The following is a 21,557-nucleotide window of genomic DNA, read 5'->3' as shown; positions in this document are numbered from 1 at the left end:
GTTGCCTACCCCTGCTCTAGAGCAACTGGAAAAAAACATCAGAGCCTCTGCAACAGATAGATAGTTATCAACCCTATTGTATATACTTTGTAAGTACACCGGTTTGAGGGTGAGATGTACCCTCTCTCAGCATTTCTCAAATACAGTGCCAGCTAGTAAAGGAGTTAAACAAGGATGCATTTTGCCCCCAGTATTTTTTTAATTACTATAGTAATGTAGTGGTAAATGCCATTGGCAAGGGAGAGTTTTACACCCTCAAAAGTGACTAGTAAATCTACTGCTTTACACAGTAGCTGAGCTACTGTCACAGAGACCAGTAGGTATCAGAAGAGCCACAGAATCATTGATCCATTTCTGTAGAGAACGCTCTTTACATATTTATTTATTTATTTATTTAATTTATATACCGCCCTTCTCTCAAGAGACTCAGGGCGGTTAACAGGGCAATACATAAAAGACAAATACAAAAGTTAAAATTATTAAAACATGATTAAACAATGCCCATAGTACAAATAGTACAAATTTAAAATTAAAGTCATAATAACAAACCCACCCCATCCCATCAGGCCAGGCCCGCTTCCTTAAAGAGATGGGTTTTAAGGTCGCGCCGGAAGGAGCGGAGGTCGGGCGCCATCCGGAGCTCTACCGGAAGATGGTTCCATAAGTCCGGTGCACCCACAGAGAACGCTCTCCCCCTGGGGGCCACCAGTCGGCATTCTTTGACCGGCGGCACCCTGAGGAGGCCCTCTCTGTGGGAGCGTACTGGGCGGAGGGAAGTTGACGCCGGCTGCAGGTGCTCCCCAAGGTATTAATATTAATTAAAATATTAATTATGTGAAAACAAAGGTCATGCATTTTGCCAGGCCTTCAAAAAGTTTCACTGGACCTTCAAAGGACACATAATTGAACAATTCCCTTGTTGACATATCTGAGGGTTGTTCTGCATTATTCAGGGAAACAACATACTCACATCTCTCGGGTTTCTTTGCATGCTCAGGGGAGCTCAGTAGCAGTCCACTCTCTCTTTTGCTCCAGAAGAACCCCAAATATTCCAGCTGCTTTGAAGCCAAGACCATTTCACAGCCGCTCTATGTAGTGCAGTTAAATCCAGGTCTCAACTATGAAAAATCGGAGAATGTTTAATCTGGCTTCCTAAGAAAACTATTTCAAGTAGGGCTCCTAACACTGCTGCACATTCACAGGCAGAGTTTATAACAAGGGGATGGCTATGCAGGCTTAGATATTGGCTAAAAGCCAAGAATGTTATTAAGAGCGCAATTGGGGCATAACAAATTTAATTTTAAATCAGCATTTCATCTGGCTCAATTTATAAATAAGCAGACTTGGGGAGGGGAAGTCCTTGTACCACTGTACTTGAATTTCTAACTATCAGCAATGTCAGAGGATAAATCACCTATTCTAAAAGGATTTGTCCCTATGGACATGGGAATCCTGAATCACGGGATAGTATCCTACTGTACTGCAATTTTTCCAGAGAATCCCATCCCCCAAGAACCCATAAGACTAATACTTCCTTTAAGCTCATATCCAGGCCAAACGGAAGAATTCTAAATGCAACTTCTTCTGCCAGATAAAGATGAAGATTCCAAAATAAACACTTGCAAAGTTTACATTGTAGCCTGAAGAATTCACACACTGTTCACAGCAAAGTGCAATAGGCTACATATGACTACGTAATTACAGGACTACATTGCAATTTGTAGTATTGTAATTTTTCTTCTTTTTTCTAATGAAGTCTAGATCAGTCACAATAAAGTGTGATTGACTGACTGACTGGCATAAATCAAACATGAAAAAACAACCATGCATTTTAAAATAACAATATACAGGTATTTATTTGGTTTATTTATACACTGCAAACTCCTAGCAAAGCTGGCCCACTGAATTTAACCAGGATTATAATAAATAATGATCTAACATATAAACCTAGGAACTTTGACTGGAAGAAGTGTATGTTGGTTATAGTGGTTAAGGCAATGGGCTAGAAATCAAAAGACTATGAGTTCTAGTCGTGTCTTAGGCATAAAGCCATATGGCAAACTACTTCTGAAATCTTGCCAAGAAAACTGCAGGCAGCCACCAGGAATCAACCATGATATAAGTTTTTAATTGCAAAATAGCAGACTGAAATATAAGTGAATGTTGAAATTATGAAATGAAGTCGGGTTTTGATTTTCTATCTGTTGTGCAATTGTTTAAAATGCCCTGTCAGGGGAAAAAAAGAGGCTGTTAGTCCACATTGCTCTTCTGCTCAGTCAGGAGGAAATAAGAACTTGTGGTAAATGTTTATGAAGGTAGCTAGAAACTGACACACTAAACCAAAGATAGGAAGCCTTGACATTTCAGATCATAGTTAAAATGTGCTATAGCTACAGAAAGATGCTATCTGCTTGGGGCTAGCAAATTGGTAATTCAGTGATTTCCATGAGGAAGGTCTGAGCATTACCAGACAAAGCTGGCAACACGTTCCTGCTGAAAACAAACAAACAAAATGCTCATGTACATAATGCTAAGCTTAAAGGACCTGACTTGGATGTATGGCAGATAGATCCAGATAGGAATTCCAAAGTAGTTCTGTTTGTATCTACTGTATTTCATTTAAACATGCTTAAGTGCTATCACTAATTGTCTAAACATGACAATGTCTGGATTTAGCTCTATGTGCTGGAAAATTATTCTGCTGTTTACTACCTTGCCTGTGTAGCAGTATTAGAAACAGCCCAGTTGACTTCATTACCAAGGTGAGACTAGAACTCATGGTCTCCCATTTCTAGCCTGATGCCTTAATCACTACAATTAAATGGCTCTCAAATTGTAATATAGTGGTTAACAAATAATAATGGATGTTCCTTCCCCATTTGAATATTGCTAGCAAGGAGGAATCTAATACTGTTCTAGGCTAACTGTTCTATTTCTTAAATATTCTTACCATGAAAAAATTCTTCCTACTAGCCAGCTTGAGTCTCCTTTTTAATTTTAAGCTCCTAGATCTTAGTCTATTGTAAGGAGTCTGCGTGGTGTAGTAATTAAGGTGCCAGACTAGGAATCAAGGTACAGGTTCTAGAGTCTCTTAGGCTGGGTCAATCACCCTCTCACCAAAAATAACATCAGGCTCTGTGAAAACCCAGCTGAAGAACAGCCCTCTCATTGCATTAGTATGCACTAATAATTCACTATGGAAACTAGACAAGCACAGTACAAGTAAGCACAATCTGCAATTAAGCAGACCAAATGCTAAGACTTTTGTTCTGCTCTATTTCAACAAGACTAATTCACCCCCTCTGCATATGATCTTTTTAAATATTTGTAGATCACTATCTTATCTTCTCTTAGTCTTTTCTTTTGCAAGTTAAATACACATAGCATTTGTGTTTTTTTTTTAAAAAATAAGCCCTTTATTTCTTTACAATGTTTATTTATAAACTATTCCAATAGAAGAAAACTCTGAACAGTATTTAATCCCCTAGCTTCATTAATTCAACTTGAAACTCTTCAAAGTGTGGTTTAACTCAACATACTTTCCAGGTCCAAGTTCAACAAGCAACCAAGAAGTCTTTGTGGCCTTAGAATCTTGCCTGCTTCAACAGCATGCAGAGTCTTGTAGCAGGAAATTAGTATGTGTGATTTTGTCTTCTTAGTCACAGGGGTTATAAACCATGGTTCATGTACTAACACGATGTGCTTACATTTACAACTAAGGAAAGAAATTAACATGAGAGTAGCAGTCACCTCTCTGCAGAACAAATATGTGATGTTAAGTTTGTCCTAGAGGAATTTCTGTTTTTATCAGCAGACTATCTTACCCCGAGGACCGGTATCTCTAACAATTGAGATAGAATACAGGATTGGCTTCTACCTTGGTGGAAGTTCAAATATTACACTAAATCACTTTGTATTAATCATGATTTTTTTAATCAGGCTTGTGTAGCTGGGTTTCCACATTGCCAAAAGGCATAGTTTACAGTAGCTGAGTCACAAATAGCTGACCCCTAACCCTAAACCCACCCACCCCTCTGGAGTTGAACAAATGGGATGGTAACAGACTTGCTTACTTAAATGTAATTACTCAACTATGTATTCATGAAAATAGGGAAAACTTTAAAAAGAGAGAAAAAAATGCTGAATTCTCCCTTCATGTATAACCTCCAATAATGGAAATAAAATTTGATTTTATGGTCTGAAATTATATCACACTAAAAATGCAAATACATGCCAGTGCTGCATTTATTTTGACTGTAGAGCAGGGAAATGTTGATTGCCATAAATTGAAATTGCAATCTGCTGCACTTCACATGGTCAGTTATAAGCTAAAATAAAAAGTAACTGCTTTGACACCCAAAATAAATGCAAGCTTGTTCGTTTTGCTCTAATTTTATATCAAAATCTGTTATAGTATACAAAATTAGCCCTTATCATCTTTATTTTAAAATACAAGATAGCCTTCATTATATTTTTTGAAACCATTTGCAGGTTCTTAAAAAAATTCTGGTATTACACATGCTTATTCAAAGCTCTTTTGAAGACAGGATAATCCAGTATTGATATTAACACCTGAGCATCTTTTTTTTATTCCGGGGCTTGAAAAGATATTGAGATTATGGTACTAAGATATTGTGGTGGTTTTTTTAAAAAAAATCCAAAATACAATTGATGCCTATTACATGGATAGGAGCCATGTGGCAGTGCTTAGAGGGCAGTATTGCAGGCTAATTTTGCCAACTGCTGGCAGTTCGATTCTCACTGGCTCAAGGTTGACTCAGTCTTCCATTTTTCCGTGATCGGTAAAATGAGGACCCAAATTGTTGGGGGGCAATATGATCTGTAAATGCCTTACAGAGCGTAGTAAGGCACTATGAAGAGGTAAATAAATCTAAGTGCCATTATTGACTAGATTGCTGCTGCATAAAATAAATGGTTGTGGGAAGATGCTAATGACAGAATAGTTAATATAACACTGATTAAGAGGTCTTAAGGCCCAATTCATACTTGCAGCACACTGGACACAAATGAGACAGTTATATACAATGTAATCAAACCTACAATTAATTCAGTGTATTGCATGTATACAGAAAATGGTGCACATAAATTAATATTTGAAATATTAGCTTGAAGGTGACAATAGTTGATAGATGGCTGAATGAGAAACAAAAGGACAGGTCAAGGCAGTAATCCGATATTCACATACTGATTACTAAAGCATTGTTCCCTTCCGCTGGCAAGAACATTGCATCTTAAAACAGTGTATCACTCATACAGGCAATCCTCCCCAGTAGCAACAGAGGGACTGGCAACTTTGTTGCTAAGCAGCACAATATTTGTGACATCACATGATCATGCCTACCTGTATCAATTTCAGCTGGGGTTATCAAGTGAGATACTCAAGCGACTTGCAATTTCCTGCAGGCTTTCCCATTGACCTCGCTTGTCAAGACACAAGCTGTGAAGGGCACAAAAGGCGGTCGTGATCGCAGGATGTTACAATCATTGTAAATGGGCATCGACTGTCAAGTCACTCTTGATCATGTGACTTTGGGTCGGTTCAACTGTATCAACTTTAAGGACTGGTTGCAACTGTTTTCAATGCCATTGCAAATTCAAAGTCACAAGGGCTACTATGTTGTTATTAGGACTGTATTCATGTGTTTCTATTTTGAGAATAATTGACACATTTTTTTCTAGTTTTTCACAGAAGTTTAATAACAGTACAAAATACAAGAAAAGCCATTTGTTCCACATGTACTGGAGTGATTCACTACTATGCTAACAACTGTCAGCTACGTGCATGAGTACAAGGAGCAGATTCTACACTTTGGCTGAGGTGAATAAGCTAGATAATTAGTCAAAATATGTCAATCTGTAATCCACTTATTCAGATCCACACGATCCAAAATAAAAGACTTAGGAAATGAGGCAGTAAACCAATCTGTTCACAACATGGCTACTCTTTAAATAAGAAATGGGAAGACTGCTCTGTCATACGTTACAGTATACTTTTTTTGTACAAAACACAACATGCAACATTTATTTCTGTTTGGAGAAATACTCTTTACTCTGCTTGACATCTGGCTTGATAGTGTCACTTCCAGGTTGCCAGCCAGCTGGGCACACTAAAGAAAATACATTTGAAGTTCATTATTGGGTCATATAAAAAACAGAGTTGTGTGTTCATAACTAGATCAATACCCCCAACCTAGCAGAAAACAAGAATTGTACAGGACTAGAATTGTATTGGTTGGAAAAACCCTGTTGCATAGGGTTATTTGGGCCAAAAGAGTTATTATGGCCATAAACTGCCAACTTTCATATTCTCAATTAGAAAACATTTTAGCAATACAAGACAGTATCATACCATTATTTAGTATGATGAAATCTAGAATTATGTTACTGAATAAGCCACAACCACCTGAGGTCATACATTACACTTTGTCATAAACTGGGAACATGTGCAATACCACATCCATTTTTGAGATACCAAGAACCCTTTCTCATCACATCTGCTGAAAATCAGCAACATGGGCTTCTGATATTTCGAGATGGGAAAGATCAAATAAACCCTAAACACTGTTGCTTAAAAATATTCAGAATAAAAAACTTGAGCCTTCTCCAAGAGACATGAAAAACAGACACTAAGCTGATAATTCTGATAATAAATTTATTTCATTTATTATGTAAATCACATGTGGCACTCTGTGCCACTAAACTCTGTTTGCACTGATTATAGAGAAAGTAACTCCAACATATTTTTACAATGGTGAATAAACTTATCCTCAACCTTTAAAGTTTTTGTTTTTCATTGAAAGAAACTCTGTCACTTCACCAACTGCTCTCTGTGCAAGTCAGCCTAAAAACCTGTACCACAAATGAGTAAATCTTTTGTGGACAAGGCTCATTTCTATTCATCCAACATTATCAGCTTTCTTCTTAATCATAAAAATACAATCCAAGTGGCAGCTGAAATGTATTGAAAAAGTGCTAAAATTTCTCAAGTATTCATATGTATGTAATTTACATAATTCTAAAAATATTTTTGCTATGTAGACAAAATGTTAATCGTACTTTTTTTCTTCTTCTTTTCAATCATGTCCAGTTCTCAAGAACAAAGCCTGGACAAGTCACCAGAGTTTTCCTTGCAAACTTTTTCAGAAATAAGTTTTCCATTGCCTCTCTCCTACAGCTTAGAGAAAATGGCTATCCCAAGGTCACCCAGCTGGCTTCATGCCTAAGGCAGGACTAAAACTCAGTGTCTCTCAATTACTAGCCTGATCCTAATCACTACACCAAACTGGCTCTGAGTGCATGTTCTGGCTAACCAATACCTTCCATTTCCTGCTTTACCAATATAAGCTGGCAAATATAAAAAGTTTTGTATAAAATTTCCCTAGTTTTGTAAGCTGCTAGAGCCCACTAGGGTTATGAAGCCAGTACATTTTTACAAAGTATAACTATCTCACCTTCTCCATGTTTGTCTGTAAACTGAAAAGCCTGAACTAGTCGGAGTGTCTCATCAACTGAACGACCAACAGGCAGATCGTTGATTGTGATCTGGCGCAAGATCCCCTTATCATCGATAATAAAGAGGCCCCTAAAATAGAAAAGAGCAATAAAAAAAGTTAAAGGTTATGCAAACAGCAATTCAATTTCCCCTAAATTAATTTTTAAGAATAGAGGTCAAAGCAAATAGCAAATATAAGGCACTGATTCCTGCGTGTGCTATGTGAAACATTAGCTTTTTGCAGATTTCTTTACCTTGAACAGTATAAGAAACATAATAGATGAGATGATGAAACTTGCCTGGTATTATTTATCGAAGAAAACTCACCTAGCTGTCCACCCACACCAGAAGGCGGTGAACAATTAAAAACACAATAAAAACACTCTTTAAAATAACAAACATTGAGGCCTTGATAAAAGCTTACATTCATCCATCAACCACCCTGTGCCAGCACTATTTACATCCTGGCTCCAGTGCGCCTGGGGGAAAAGCCAGGTGTCCACAGCTTTCCTAAAAGCCAAAAGAATCAGCACCATCTATCCCTCCAGGGATGGGATGGGACAGGGTGAGGCTACTCCATATAAGGCAGGCACAATGACAGAGCAAGCATATTTCTGAGTTCCCACTAGATAGCATTCTTTCACTAGGGGGACTCCTCCATGCCCACCCTGCCAGATCTAGCAGCACAGGCAGAAAACAACAGGGATAGGCAGTTCTGCAAGTAACCTGGCCCTAGGCCAGGGGTCAACAACCTGAAACAGTGAAAGAGCCACTCAGAACCGGTTCCCTCACAAAAGGAAAAACTAGGAGCCGCAAAAAATACGTGCGCATGCGCGTACATACGCAGAACAGGGTTTGACTGAAGAGTGGAGCCAAGGCGAGATATGCACCTACCCTGCATATTTGAATTGATTGTTTGAACTTTTTTAGTCCCACTTTTTTTTTTTGGACTGCACATGGCAGAGGACTGGGAGCCGCAGGAGATGGCTGAAAAGAGCCGCATGGGGCTCTGGAGCCGCGGGTTGCAGACCTGTGCCCTAGGCCATGTAGGTTTTTAAGAGTGACAACCGCCACCCGGAACTGCACCTGAAAGTCTACTGAAAGTAGCGCAGGTTACACAACAACACTATTACCTCTCACTACACTTACTCAGTGCTACTGAATTCTGAACTAGACGCTTTCAAATGCTTTTCATGTTCAAGTCCAATTTACAGCATACTGGAATAGTCTCTTGGGAGGTGACTAAGGCATGAGTGACTTTGAGCAGTACTCCCAATCGAAGAAAGGGTACTACTGGCACATAAGATATAGATGTGCAAGGCTTCCCAAAGATGGAAAATCACTAGATACGGTGATTAGATGGACATGAGGGACCCTAAAACTCACAGCCACTCAGTCTTAGCAGGTTTGAACCAATGCTGATACTTCCCATCCAGCCCGCCCCTGCCTGGCCATCGGAAAGCAACCTGAAGGCATCACTTTGTTTCCCCCAAACTGGCAAAGACAACCACTGAATAGAAGACAAAAAGTATCTAAGATTTATCAAGCATTTGACAAGTTTACATACTTTACATGTTACTTGAAGGTTATCAGAATGTCACCTTTTCCCCCCCTATTACCACTTTGTCAGTAGCTTTTTTAAATATACACACTAGGTTGAAAGAGGATGAGGCACTCATAGCTTTATCCTCTGAGAATTTATTTAATTCCCTTTTAAAGTAATCAAAATTGGTGACCAACCTCCTGAGTTTGAAAGTAGTAAATTCCAGTTCCACATATGGCATAAAGAATTTCAAATAGGGGCACTGCTGAACCCACTAATGTCACTGTAACTCAACCAGCCATGAAAAACATTAGAACATGTTTTATTAGATTTTTGCCCTGCCTTTATTTGTCACGCCAAGGTGGTGTACATATTTACTGCTCTTGCCTCCCATTTTTCGCATAACCCTGAGAGAATGACTAGCCTCAAGTCACCTATCTAGCTTTCATGCCTAAGGAAAGACTACAACTCAAGTCTTCCAGTTTTGATTTTTTTTTCCCTACTGAAACACACAGAACTCTAAGTTTCCACATATTATAAGGAAATAGTTTAAATTCCTTATTTACAGACATTCCGTACATGCCTTACATAACCAATTCTTCCTAAAAAGGGAAGCAAGGATTTTTTTTTAAAACAGGATCTATCTGAACTTGATAATGCATGCTCAGATTCACATGTTTTGGTTTTGCAACTAAGTAAATGTAGACTTGAAAAGATACTCAATAGTGACTGTATTTAAACATAAGCATTGATAGCTCAAATCACAAACTATTGATCAACAAGATCCTGTTAACACACTAACAATTCAATGGGAGTGAATTCAATTTAGAAAAATTATCTGAAGGGGAAAAAATAGGTTATCTGCTTGATGAATACCAATCAGATGGAGACTGTTACATTACCTGTAAGAAATGCCTTCATCTTCCTTTAGTATACCATAATCCTTAGCAATTAAACGTTTTGTGTCAGAAACCAGAGGAATGCGCATATTGCCTAGTCCACCCTGTTTTTTGGGAGTGTTGATCCTTTAAGAAAAGTTAAGAAAGAATTCAAAAATTGGTATACAATTTTTCAAATACTTTTAAAACGACCAAACACAACTGAAGCACAAATGTACAAAAATAAAGTATTTTAGCAACTTTAACAATTGCAATGAGGCAGAGATCTAAAACTATCCTCCTCAGATTAAGGAGTCTTTTCCAGATTACCAAATGTCAGTTTCCATTATAGAAACAGAGTGGAAAATTTTTTGGTGGTGCAATCCAACTGTCCTTGTGCAATATAAATTGCCACAAAAACTCACAGCTCCTTAGCATTAAAAGAGCTACTATGAGATGGAAGGGGAAAAAATGGCTTCATTTAGTCAAGGGGTTCCCAACCGGGGGTGTGAGACACTCCAGGGGGTGTGAAAACTTAGGTTTTCAAAATTATAGTGTATATGCATAATTCGTTGCCGTCATTTTGAACTTTTGTAAGCGGTGTGAGAATATATCAGAAGTGTTCTAGGGGTACCGGGTATAGAAAAGGTTGGGAGCCACTGATTTAGTCTAAGCTTTAACAGGTTCTAAAAATATTTAAACCTCCGCATAAGCAAGGTTGTGACAGTTATCTAGAGATTCACTTCTTTTTCAGCAATCAGTTTCTCAAGTTGTTAAGCAGGAATTAGGTTTCATCTCTACTACATATGAATTGTTTAGTACTTAAAGTGACATCAGAAATATAAAGCTTGCTGATGAAATCACTTCCAGGGCAGTTGTTCCATTTCATTTGTACTCATCTTCCAACCTGTACCTGTTCATCAAGGGTAAACCACACTAACCCCAAAGGTTTTGGTTTGAACAGAAACAAACAGGTTTCTATTTTCTAGGAAAAAATTTCTTTGACAGTACGAAAGCCCTAAACCCAAAGATTCTTACCAAGCTAGATGGCAAAAGTGAGAATCAACAGAAGCACCAATCACCTCACAATTTATCTTCTTAAATTCATCAGAACGGTCACTGAATGAAATAATTTCAGTTGGGCAGACAAAGGTGAAATCAAGTGGATAGAAGAAGAATACAACGTATTTCCCTAGGAAAAAGTTGAAAAGACAGTCAATAGCATGGAAGAATTTCTTTCATACGCAAATCCGTATAGTTACAGCAAGATATAATTACCACGGATGCGCACAAAATGGAAAGCATTCTGAAACCAAAACAAACCATTGCACTCCACAGGTTCTGCTGTTTGGATTTGTCATGGGGTGACTGAAAGAAAAGTCAGTGGTCACTCAACTCCTTTGTTCTGCCCTTATACTTTCACTACCCTACAACAATTTCTGCCCTATACGAATGTATTAACCAGAACAAAACTGCCTCATTTCATTCAGAATATGAACCAAAACTTTCAAACACATGCACTTTACGTCAGCCACAGATCATCCAAAATCATGCATGGGATGCTTTTGCACATTCCTAGTTCTAAATCCCGTATTCCAGAATTCAAATATTAGAGCAATTTTATGGGATCTCTGCAGATTTGCTCATTGCCAAACAGCACAAAAGATATCTGGTACAAACTGAGAATGATATAATTATCGAAAGTTCTTCTTAAGCAGCCATATTTGTGGGCGCTTCATGTACAACTCTATAAAACAGTAGGCACCTATCTTTAAAAGCATGCAAGTTTCAACACAAAAACACCAAGCACCAGATATATTAGCACAATGGTAGTGTATTATTCCTTCATTAACCAATTATGCTACATACCTACCGTGTTTCCCTGAAAATAAAACCCAGCCAGAAAATAAGAACTAGCATGATTTTTCAGGATGTTCGTAATATCAGCTTTACCCTAAAAATAAGCCCCAGCACTGTGGTTGCTGGGGGAGAGACATGGGGCATGGCCAGCTCAACATGACTTGCATTGGGGGACACCTGTGAGGGCCCAGGTGGGGCTAGGGAGGATCCAGGGGTCTCTGGTGGAGGAGGGGCAGGACCAGGGTGGGCAATAGGGCCTGATTTACCGGAGGAGCTTCACCGACACTCTTGGGTTGTGTGGGGCAGTTCTGGGGCTGGGCTTGGGTGGGGCAGGGAGTCCCGACTGCCTCTTGGGGATGGGGGGGCTCCCTGCCCTTCCCATTCGCTGGGGCTGTCACGGGTGGGGCACCAGGCTCGTAGGAGGAAGAGGTTGGATGGCGGGGGCCAAGCATGCAGAGGCCATGGCATGGCACCAGTCTCGTCCCACCACCTGCCTCGCCTGTTTGGGAGTGGCTTCTCCCACATTCTCCTTCTTCCTTCTCCTTTGAACAGCCCTTCACTCCAGTTGCTGCTTTTTCAGTCCCTGATCTTGGTTTGTCTGGAGCCTGTGCAGAGGGTCTTTGGAAACAAAGCCCAGAAGTGCCCGGGTGGGGTGAGAACAATTCCCTTTGCTTTTGGACTGGCTCTGAAATGGGCTGGAAGGAACAACCCAAGAGCTCCAAATCTGGCTTTGCAGCAAGCAAGGGGATTGGTGGCGAGTTTGTTGGGTGAATTTTAGCCAGTGTGATCAATTTAGTGAAGAGAGATTTAGCAGGCCAAGTGTGCAGGGGCTGCGGCATGGCCCTGCCTCGCCTTGGTGGCACTAGCCGCAGGCAGAGTCATGGGGGGGGGGGGGGGAGAGAGGCAGCTGTGTGGCATGTCTGGCGGGCGTCTATCTCTACCTGCTGCTTGAAGGGCAAAAAAATAAGACATCACCTGAAAATAAGCCCTAATGGGTCTTTTGGAGCAAAATGAATATAAGACCCAGGCTTATATTTGGGGAAGTACGGTATCAGTATTTCCAGCATAATTCAGCTGTTGGCTATCACCTGCAGTAACTACTTAAGGCCATGATAAGTTAAAGTAGGTGCTATCAATATAGTGCCCCCCTCCCTCCAAACACACAATCAAAAGCCATATTTCTACAGTAATGTGCTGAGGGCCACAATGTTGCCAAATAACTTACTCTGGATTTATTCAATGAGCCTCAAGTGTCAGATTCCTGGAAACATCAGGTTCTTGGTTCTCCATTACCAAATAACATTTAGCTGAGTCATAACCAACATAGCCTTTTAACACTGAGCAGCCACAATTAATATGAAGTAAAAGGAGAACTGGCTTGTTTTGCTTTTGGGATACATACATACATACATATACATACATACATACATAGAGAGAGGGAGGGAGGGAGGGAGAGAGAGAGAGAGACTGGACAGCTATTTGTCTGAAATGGTATAGGGTTTCCTGCCTGAGCAGGGGGTTAGACTAGATGACCTCCAAGGTCCCTTCCAAAAATTTATTATTATTATTATTATTATTAAAGACATATATACATATAGGTGAAGCTTGTGGCTTGGTTTCTGAATGTCTCATTTACCAGGCTAGGTAACAAAGTGTGTGTGCGTGCATGTGTGTGTGTGTGTAAAACAAAAGAACCAATTGATTGCTATAATTATCTTCCTTCATGTTACTTATATGCAAACTGTGTACTACTGTTATATTCAGCTGGCTAATTTAGATCATCCTATTTTATAACATATCCTGTTCAGAAGATGTAATTATCTTCTGAACAGGATCTCAGGATTGCATATACACACCTGCCCCCAAAAGCTGTTCTTTTAGACCACAATTCTATAAGCAGCGAACTACTTATTTATAGTAACATCCTAAATATATGGTCTCATTTCTTATAATTTTAATGTTGTTCCATTCGTGTGCATAATTCATTTTGGTATAAATCACTTGTAAGATGCTCAAACTGTTTTTGTAATCTTAAACAGAATATTTCAAAAGACCCTGGGTTTTGGACCAGGATCCTTTTTATCTGCATAATGTTCTACAACACCACCTCCTCCAATCCAACAAGCTTTATTGGACTTACCTCTATAGTCAGAAAGTTTAATATCTTTGAATTGCCCATCTGGCATTACTGCTGTGGCCTTGAAGTCTGGGGCTGGTTTTCCAATGAAAGCATTTCCTGACGACATTCTGACTGAAGCTTAAGAGAGAGAAATGATTAGTAAATATTTTGTTATCACCTGAAAGAGGATTGATAGTGCAGCTGGCCAAACTATTCAGAACTTCATAAATTTTAGAAACTGAAATTTAATGGCCTAAAAAGACAAATGATCTTAAGCCTTTAAACAATCATTCGTTTTAGAATTCACCTATAACAATTACCCAAACTACAGATCAACATACTTTTGTTCATACAGATTTTCTCAATACAGGACTGCATTTTTTTTCTACATCAACCATCAGCTAGGATTAGACTATGCTAGGAAACCAGCAAGTATTCTAGCTGCCTCAATTCCTAAAATTGAATTTTAAATCCTACTGGGCCTAAAGTTCTTTATACAGTACACCCTTCTGCTAAGTTTATGCAGCCACAGATTTTCCAATCCCCAATCAAGCACAAACTTCTAGCATACTATTTACCACAGATTTTAAGAACCAGCAAAAGCTAAACATTGTAGACAAATAGTATTTGTAGACAATACCAATTAAATGTATATATTCAAGTCATAATCTGTACCAAATATAAAAAACACAACTAAATGCAAATTAGCTTTACCCAAAATGAACCCCCATAATTCTAGGTGCTGTCCCTATCAGCCAGGAAAGAAAATGTATGTAATATATGTAAGTACTCCCAATATTCCAAACCCTGGGAAATTAAGTGTACAATCTGACATAATCCAATGCATAACCAGCTTTTTTTACAAAGTTCACTGTGCAAGCTAGCCATTGCATTCTGAAAAAATTCTGAATATTAAAGCCAGCAAGTTTTAAAAAAAATCTTAAAGGCAATCTTTAAACAATCCAAGTTCAGAGGGGCTTACTCTGGGGGCATAGATTTCGTTTCCATTATGTAATTATCCTAAATTGAAACCCTTGAAGAGGAAGTTAGTTTATGAGTTGCTTTCACCATCCCGCGGCTGTTGCAAATTTCTCTCTCAAGCTCCAGTGAGCTCAATGACATTTTCTCCGATCAGTTTGTAAAGAATACAGCCTTTTATCACGTTTTACCATTAACTGCAAGCCCGAACGAATGTATGTACATCGCGCTAACCTCCGAATTTTTATTTTTTAATTTATTTTATTTTAATCTCATTTATATCCCGCCCTTCTCCGAAGACTCAGGGCGGCTTACAATTTAAGCACAAACCAATGTGCTTAGCAATAGCCTTCATTCTATGTATATGCCTGCTTATTAGGGCTTTCAGGCCCCCCCAAGCGGCATTATTACAAAGTCAGTTTATTGCCCCCAACAATCTGGGTCCTCATTTTACCTACCTCGGAAGGATGGAAGGCTGAGTCAACCTTGAGCCTGGTGGGATGCGAACCTGCACTAATTGCAGGCAGCTGGTGTTACTTAAGGAGGCATTAGCCCACTGCTAATTGCTTAATTGCTAATTGCTCAAACGTTACATACCCAGCAAGTGAAACAAGCCAGATTAGAACTAAAACAAACCACGCTGGGTCTGAACTGGAAGCACATCTCGATCGAAATGTCTAGTAATCCCCAAGAAACTCCAGCCAGAGAGCACCGAGCGCCTCTTGCAAAGGAGACTCGTCTTAACGGTCTCCTTGTTTAAACAGCTCGTTGTAACCTCCAGCCGATTCAACCGCAACATCGTTACAAGAAATGCAAAAACCTTTAGTGGCTTGGCAGTGCAACTTAATTTAATAACCCAAGACGCAGCGCAATCAGTGCCCCCCCCCACACACACGCACACCGTGCAGTAAACTGTTTTCGCTTGTTTTCAACCAGATTTTTCTCCTTCTTCCGCCTCCGCCCATGTTAAGCCACGAGGCAGCTGCTGCGAGAAAGCCAGCAAAACCTTCCAACTACTCAACAACGGAAGTTAAACCCATTGCTTTCATTACAAAAAGTCTCACCCTGCTCCCTCCAGCATGCAATTAAACGTCACCGAAAACTACGTTTTCCCTTCCTCCTCCCCACCCCACCCCCGCTTTGCTTGGGAGAAGCCGTTCCACAAATCCAGCCCCGGCTAACAAACGAACCTCCCGCCAGCCCGGCTCTCGCCCAGCTGCGGTTACCTAAAGCGAATCAAGACGGGACTCCGTAACAATGAACTGGCCCAGTACGAGCTAGGGAGGAAGGAGCGCGATTTACATGATCTTATACCGTCCGAAATCTCGCGATGGAAGTGACGCAAGGCCGATACTCCTATCGGTTGGCTCCTTTGCCCGCTCTCTTCCCGCCCATTGTTTCGAGCTGCAGTGCCAGCATGACTTCGCAGATTTGCTGCTCCTCGGCGCTCGGCGTGAATGATTCTCGTCTGACTCTAGACCAGGAGTAGGCAACCTCGGCTCTTTTATGACTCATGGACTTCAACTCCCAGAATTCCTGAGCCAGCTATGCTGGCTCAGGAATTCTGGGAGTTGAAGTCCATGAGTCATAAAAGAGCCGAGGTTGCCTACCTCTGCTCTAGACTCTAGAGCAGGGGGGTCTTCAAACTTGGCCCTTTTATGACTTGTGGACTTCAACTCCCAAGAGTTCCTCAGCCTCATTTCTGGCTGAGGAATTCTGGGAGTTGAAGTCCACAAGTCATAAAAGGGCCAAGTTTGAAGACCGCAGCTCTAGAGCATTCAGATTACAATTCGGAGTGACGGAAGGATAAATGAATGAATAGAATTCGAGGCAGTCTGGCGGCGTATTGTGCTTTTTCCTGTGGGGGGGGGAAACACTCCCTCCCGAGTGGTTCTTTTGGAGCCCGTTATCAGATATTGCTAATATTGCTCATTATAATGTTGCTAAGTAATTAGATACCGCTCCACGTATATTACCGAAACCTTCTTGTGTCACCTGGGTGCAAAAATGCAAAGTCATGAGGAATTGGCCTTTTCTAAACAAAACGTTTGCATTACACGTCAGCCCAAAAGTGTTTTCTTTCAAAAGTTAGGATTTATATTCCTTGCAGTCATGTGATCGTTAGCCCTCTGTCTTGAAAATGGTTGAGATCACTTGGAGGCTTATCTGCACCCTCAGGGTCGCCTGAATCCTTCCATTCTCCACCATTCAGTCAGTGTGGGATTCAGAGACCAGTCATCGCAGGGTGTCCCAAAATGTCTGTCTGCCTACGCAGAGTTTATTGTATTTATACAGTTTTAACTAGCAGGAAATAATGCACAGCAAAAGCATTGTTTATTGGTGTACTTCCTAGTCCAGGGGTAGGCAACCTCGGTTCTTTTATGACTCATGGACTTCAGAGCCGAGGTTGCCTACTCCTGCCCTAGTCAATCTTAAAAGAACATCCTAACATCCCAGCCAGGGCAGAGTCTCTCATATCTAGCTGGTTCTTGGCAGTGCTAATTGGAATGAGCTCATAGACATGTGGATAACAGGATACTAAGGCAGGCAGTTTGCTGCGCACGGTCCCTTCATATCCTTGACCTCCATCTCTACAAGTCAGAACCGAAGAAGCTTCTTGGATGAGAAGCCAAATGTCTTCCAACGAAACAAGGAAGTCCAGTTACCTTTTGAAAGCAAGCACCTTTGGGACAACCATGACCGGGACAACTGAGAATCTTCATAGACATTACACATCAGCATTCTTACCCTGGTTTATAGTTGAGCATCTCAAAGAATTGAGCTTAAGGCCCAAGGAAATTTATTTGGTCAACTCAGCAATGCTACCTTTATCTAGAAAAATAGTGGATTGTGCTAATTTATCTCAGCTGACTCATATTTTACTGAAATAACCAAACCTAGGTTCCACGGTGTGCTAGCAGGAGTCACACAACAACCTGGCAACTATATTTAACCTTGAATATTTAAAATGCTATGCAAAACTGTAAGTTGCTTAACAACCATAGTAGCCAGATTCACATGTAGCAATCTGACATCTGGTGTCTAAAAGGTTTCTATTTTATCCTCTTTATGGTGGGAACGTTAACTGTAAGTGTGGACGTGGGAAAGCTCAGCACAATGAAGGATATACAGGTCTTAGGTATTGGTGAGTTGAAATGGACTGGAATTAAACACTTTCAGTCAAATCATTATATGATGAGAAAAAGGTTCAAAGCATATTGCATAATATGTTTAGCCATGGTAAATTCCCACCTTAGGCATGAAAGCTCGGTGATCTTGGGCCAGTCACTCTCTCTCAGTCCAAGCCACCTCACATGGTTATTGTTGTGGGGTAAGTGTGTTATGTATTTTCACAACCTTGAGTTATTTGTAGAGTAATAATGGGATAAAAAATCAAATAAATACATAAATTTAACCATTATTAATTACATACATAAATTTAACCAGTATTTGATTTCCTATGTTTTCATGTTTAATGAACTATAAACTGATCACAGTAATTGAATTTGTACAGCACACTAAATACTATAGGATTATAGTTGCCATAAATGTGGTTCAATATGTTATGCAAATATAGCCTGAATCAAGGTTCATAAATACAATTATTCATGCTTTGTTAGGTTTGATATTGTGCCACATATAAACTCAATCATTGAATGTAGATTCAAAAGCATGTTTTTATTGCATATGATTTAACTCATCACGCTATATTTTATGACTGAACTTTACCATTAATGACAGTGGAAATTAAACCTTGTACTTGGATTCAGGATGATGAATTGACAAAATTAACACAAAAGTCATTCATTTCTTACCTAATACCAAGTCACTGTTTATTAAAAGTCTCTTAAGAGTGACAATTTTAGGAATTTTTTTTTAACTATCCTGAATTTTGAATGATAGTTTTTAAAAAAATGTTGATTGCCATACTTATATGATTTCAACATGCCAAATGCTTGCACATTATTTTATGATTGTGAGTAGATGAATAGAATAGAATAGAATAGAATAGAATAGAATAGAATAGAATAGAATAGAACCTTGGAGGTCTTCTAATCTGGCCCCCTACTCAAGCAGGAAAACCTATTCAGTTTTATGTTAAATTATCAGTATTATTGACAAGATATCTGGCTTTATATGATACACACAGCCATCTATACAACTATGTTTTAGCCTAATGAATTGTATAGATCCAGCCTTATTGTTGGTTTATGGTTCAGTGTGCTATGAGAATCGAGTAAACTGAAAAAAATCATAGTTAAATATGCCATGGTAAACCATATGTGCCAATGCATTTGTTATTTCTTTATAGGATCTAATCTGAGTTGGTCACTGGGACCAGAGGTTTATTCTTCCAAGCTTTTGGACTCATGCTGGAGCCCATCCTCATGGAACTTCTCTGTCTCCAGGAGGTGTGTATTGGGCTATTCAACATGTATTTATATGGGTGCTTGGTTTATTTTTCTATAAATGATGCAATTCAATAATTATGCGTTGAATGATACTTGAACCAGATTTTGCTCTAGTATCAGTGGAATTAGTTTAGGGTTCAGTGAGGCATAAAAACTCTGAAGTACTTATTTTTCCTGTAGTATTTTTTTTCCTTACTTGTTCTTCAACTTATTTTCCTACTCAACTTTACTTTCCCCTGGGTATATAACACTACTGAGGTATAACCATGTGAAAGGCAAACTGGGATTTGCTTCTCTACATTTCGGATTTGGGCCAAATGCATGGAGTAATTGTGATGTTAGACTGAGAATACAATAATAAATCATTTCAGAAACAAATAACACCTGCCCAAATCCCAGTTGCCTTTATGAATGTGCCAGTATTTCCATAAAGATACACATACAAATTCAGTCAATGGTGGAAATATGATGAAAAATCTTGTTACTAAAACAGCAGTAGCTTACAAAAATGAACTAACATTAAACAAGATAGGAGGCTGAACAAGATATACAGTGTATTCTTGAAGTGTTTACACAAGTATAAGATATATGACATTAAGTGGTTCTTAGTTCCAAATAACTATGCACAGGAGTTGAAAAAAGTAATGTTGGAAACAAGCTGAAATGCTTTTATTCTGATTCAGCAAGAAGCTTCTTGTGAATTGTATTGCAGTATTTATCTCTGGAAATAATTTTAAAAATACAATACAGAATATGTGGTTAATGTGGTTAATGTTTAACTAATATAAATTTGAGAAATTGCAAAGTGCCAATCACAGCAAAAATGAAAAAGATACATTAATCAATAAGAAACAGAATTCATTTCAAAGTCCACCTAGACTATGCCAAGAAGTATGTGAAATATTGTCACATTCACAGATACAATCACTCGAGTCTAAGCAATAATTTACTTAACCGTAGTTTACTGAATAAACCACAACTGGCTGCACAACATGAGTCCAAATGCAATTGTAACGTGATAAACAAATCACATTGTGTATTAACTGTATTGTTCAAATAAAACCAGAATGAAGGTCTATGAAATAAATATGTATCCTGTGATTAGGAATATGCAAAACTGTGGTCCATTCCCAGAATGCTCCATTTCTCCCAACACCATATGGCTAATTTGAACTTTTGGGGGTAGTTTGTCCACTTCCAGAAAAATAGTCCATGGTAAACTGGGTGTGGTTGCCCCCATGTCCTCATTCTACTCCAGAATGCTGAGGTAGGTAGGAAAATTCTAACATAAAAGGTGATGTGTGAGGTATTATCAAAACATTGTCCAGACAGATCATATAAGGCTTGAACAGAAATAATAATGGCTGTCTAGTGTGTAGCAGTTAGAGGACTGGAGAGATCAATTCAGCCACTAATTATGAAGTTCTTTGGGCTCTGATTCGTAGCCCTAATAATAAGCAATCTACCGGGCTGCTTAGCAACAAATGAATATCATCATCTTTTTCCCATCCCACACCTCACATTCTATGTAGTTATCTAACCATCAGCCACAGCTGCAATACTGTATTAAAATAATAGCTGTAAATTACTAGATCTGATGATCCCAAAGGGAAACAATTTTTTACATTTGATGATTAGTAACTTTAACAAGCTTTATCCATTTAAAATAATTTGTTTGTTATTTAGCATGTTGTAAGAACTCAGTTGAGAATAGCTGAATTCTACCATGATGTGTACTTGATGAATTAGCTCCCAGTCATGAACCTGACTGAGTCTGTACATACAGCACACACATATGTGCATAATTGCCTTGGTGGCGCAGTGGGCTAATGCCTCCTTAAGTAACACCAGCTGCCTGCAATTAGTGCAGGTTCGCATCCCACCAGGCTCAAGGCTGACTCAGCCTTCCATCCTTCTGAGGTAGGTAAAATGAGGACCCAGATTGTTGGGGACAATAAACTGACTTTGTAATAATGCCGCTTGGGGCCCCCCCAAAAGCCCTAATAAGCAGGCATATACATAGAATGAAGGCTATTGCTAAGCACATTGGTTTGTGCTTAAATTGTAAGCCTCCCTGAGTCTTCGGAGAAGGGCGGGATATAAATGGGATTAAAATTAAAATTAAAAAATTAATGTTAACACACCTGAGTAGAAACTTTTTAAAACAGAAACTGACGGAACATTTTTTTTATAAAATCAGTGATTATGTTCATACATCTTGCTGATGGCTAACCCTTTACTTAATTGGCTGTGT

The 21,557-nt window shown here is 39.2% G+C and overlaps 1 protein-coding gene across 2 annotated transcripts; it reads right to left on the bottom strand.

Annotated features, from left to right (window-relative positions):
- Window positions 1-5,715: 5,715 nt before the first annotated feature.
- Window positions 5,716-16,211, bottom strand: PRDX1 (peroxiredoxin 1). Of its 2 annotated transcripts, none has more exons than XM_083358083.1 (6): window positions 16,118-16,211; window positions 13,935-14,051; window positions 10,973-11,126; window positions 9,959-10,081; window positions 7,473-7,603; window positions 5,716-6,128 (listed from the first exon to the last, which is right to left on the bottom strand). In XM_083358083.1, exons 2-6 carry the CDS (start codon window positions 14,038-14,040, stop codon window positions 6,043-6,045), a joined length of 600 nt encoding a protein of 199 aa, XP_083214209.1. In that variant the 5' UTR covers window positions 14,041-14,051; window positions 16,118-16,211; the 3' UTR covers window positions 5,716-6,042. The 2 variants fall into 2 exon arrangements, with proteins under 2 accessions (XP_083214209.1, XP_083214208.1); XM_083358082.1 differs by lacking the exon at window positions 16,118-16,211 and adding an exon at window positions 15,793-15,814.
- Between the last annotated feature and the right edge of the window lie 5,346 nt (window positions 16,212-21,557).

Source organism: Vipera ursinii (genome assembly GCF_947247035.1).
Source record: "Vipera ursinii genome assembly, chromosome: 3".
In the NCBI taxonomy this organism is placed as follows: domain Eukaryota; kingdom Metazoa; phylum Chordata; class Lepidosauria; order Squamata; family Viperidae; genus Vipera; species Vipera ursinii.
Note: the sequence above shows the minus strand (reverse complement) of the source record. Positions and strands in the feature narration are given on the sequence as shown.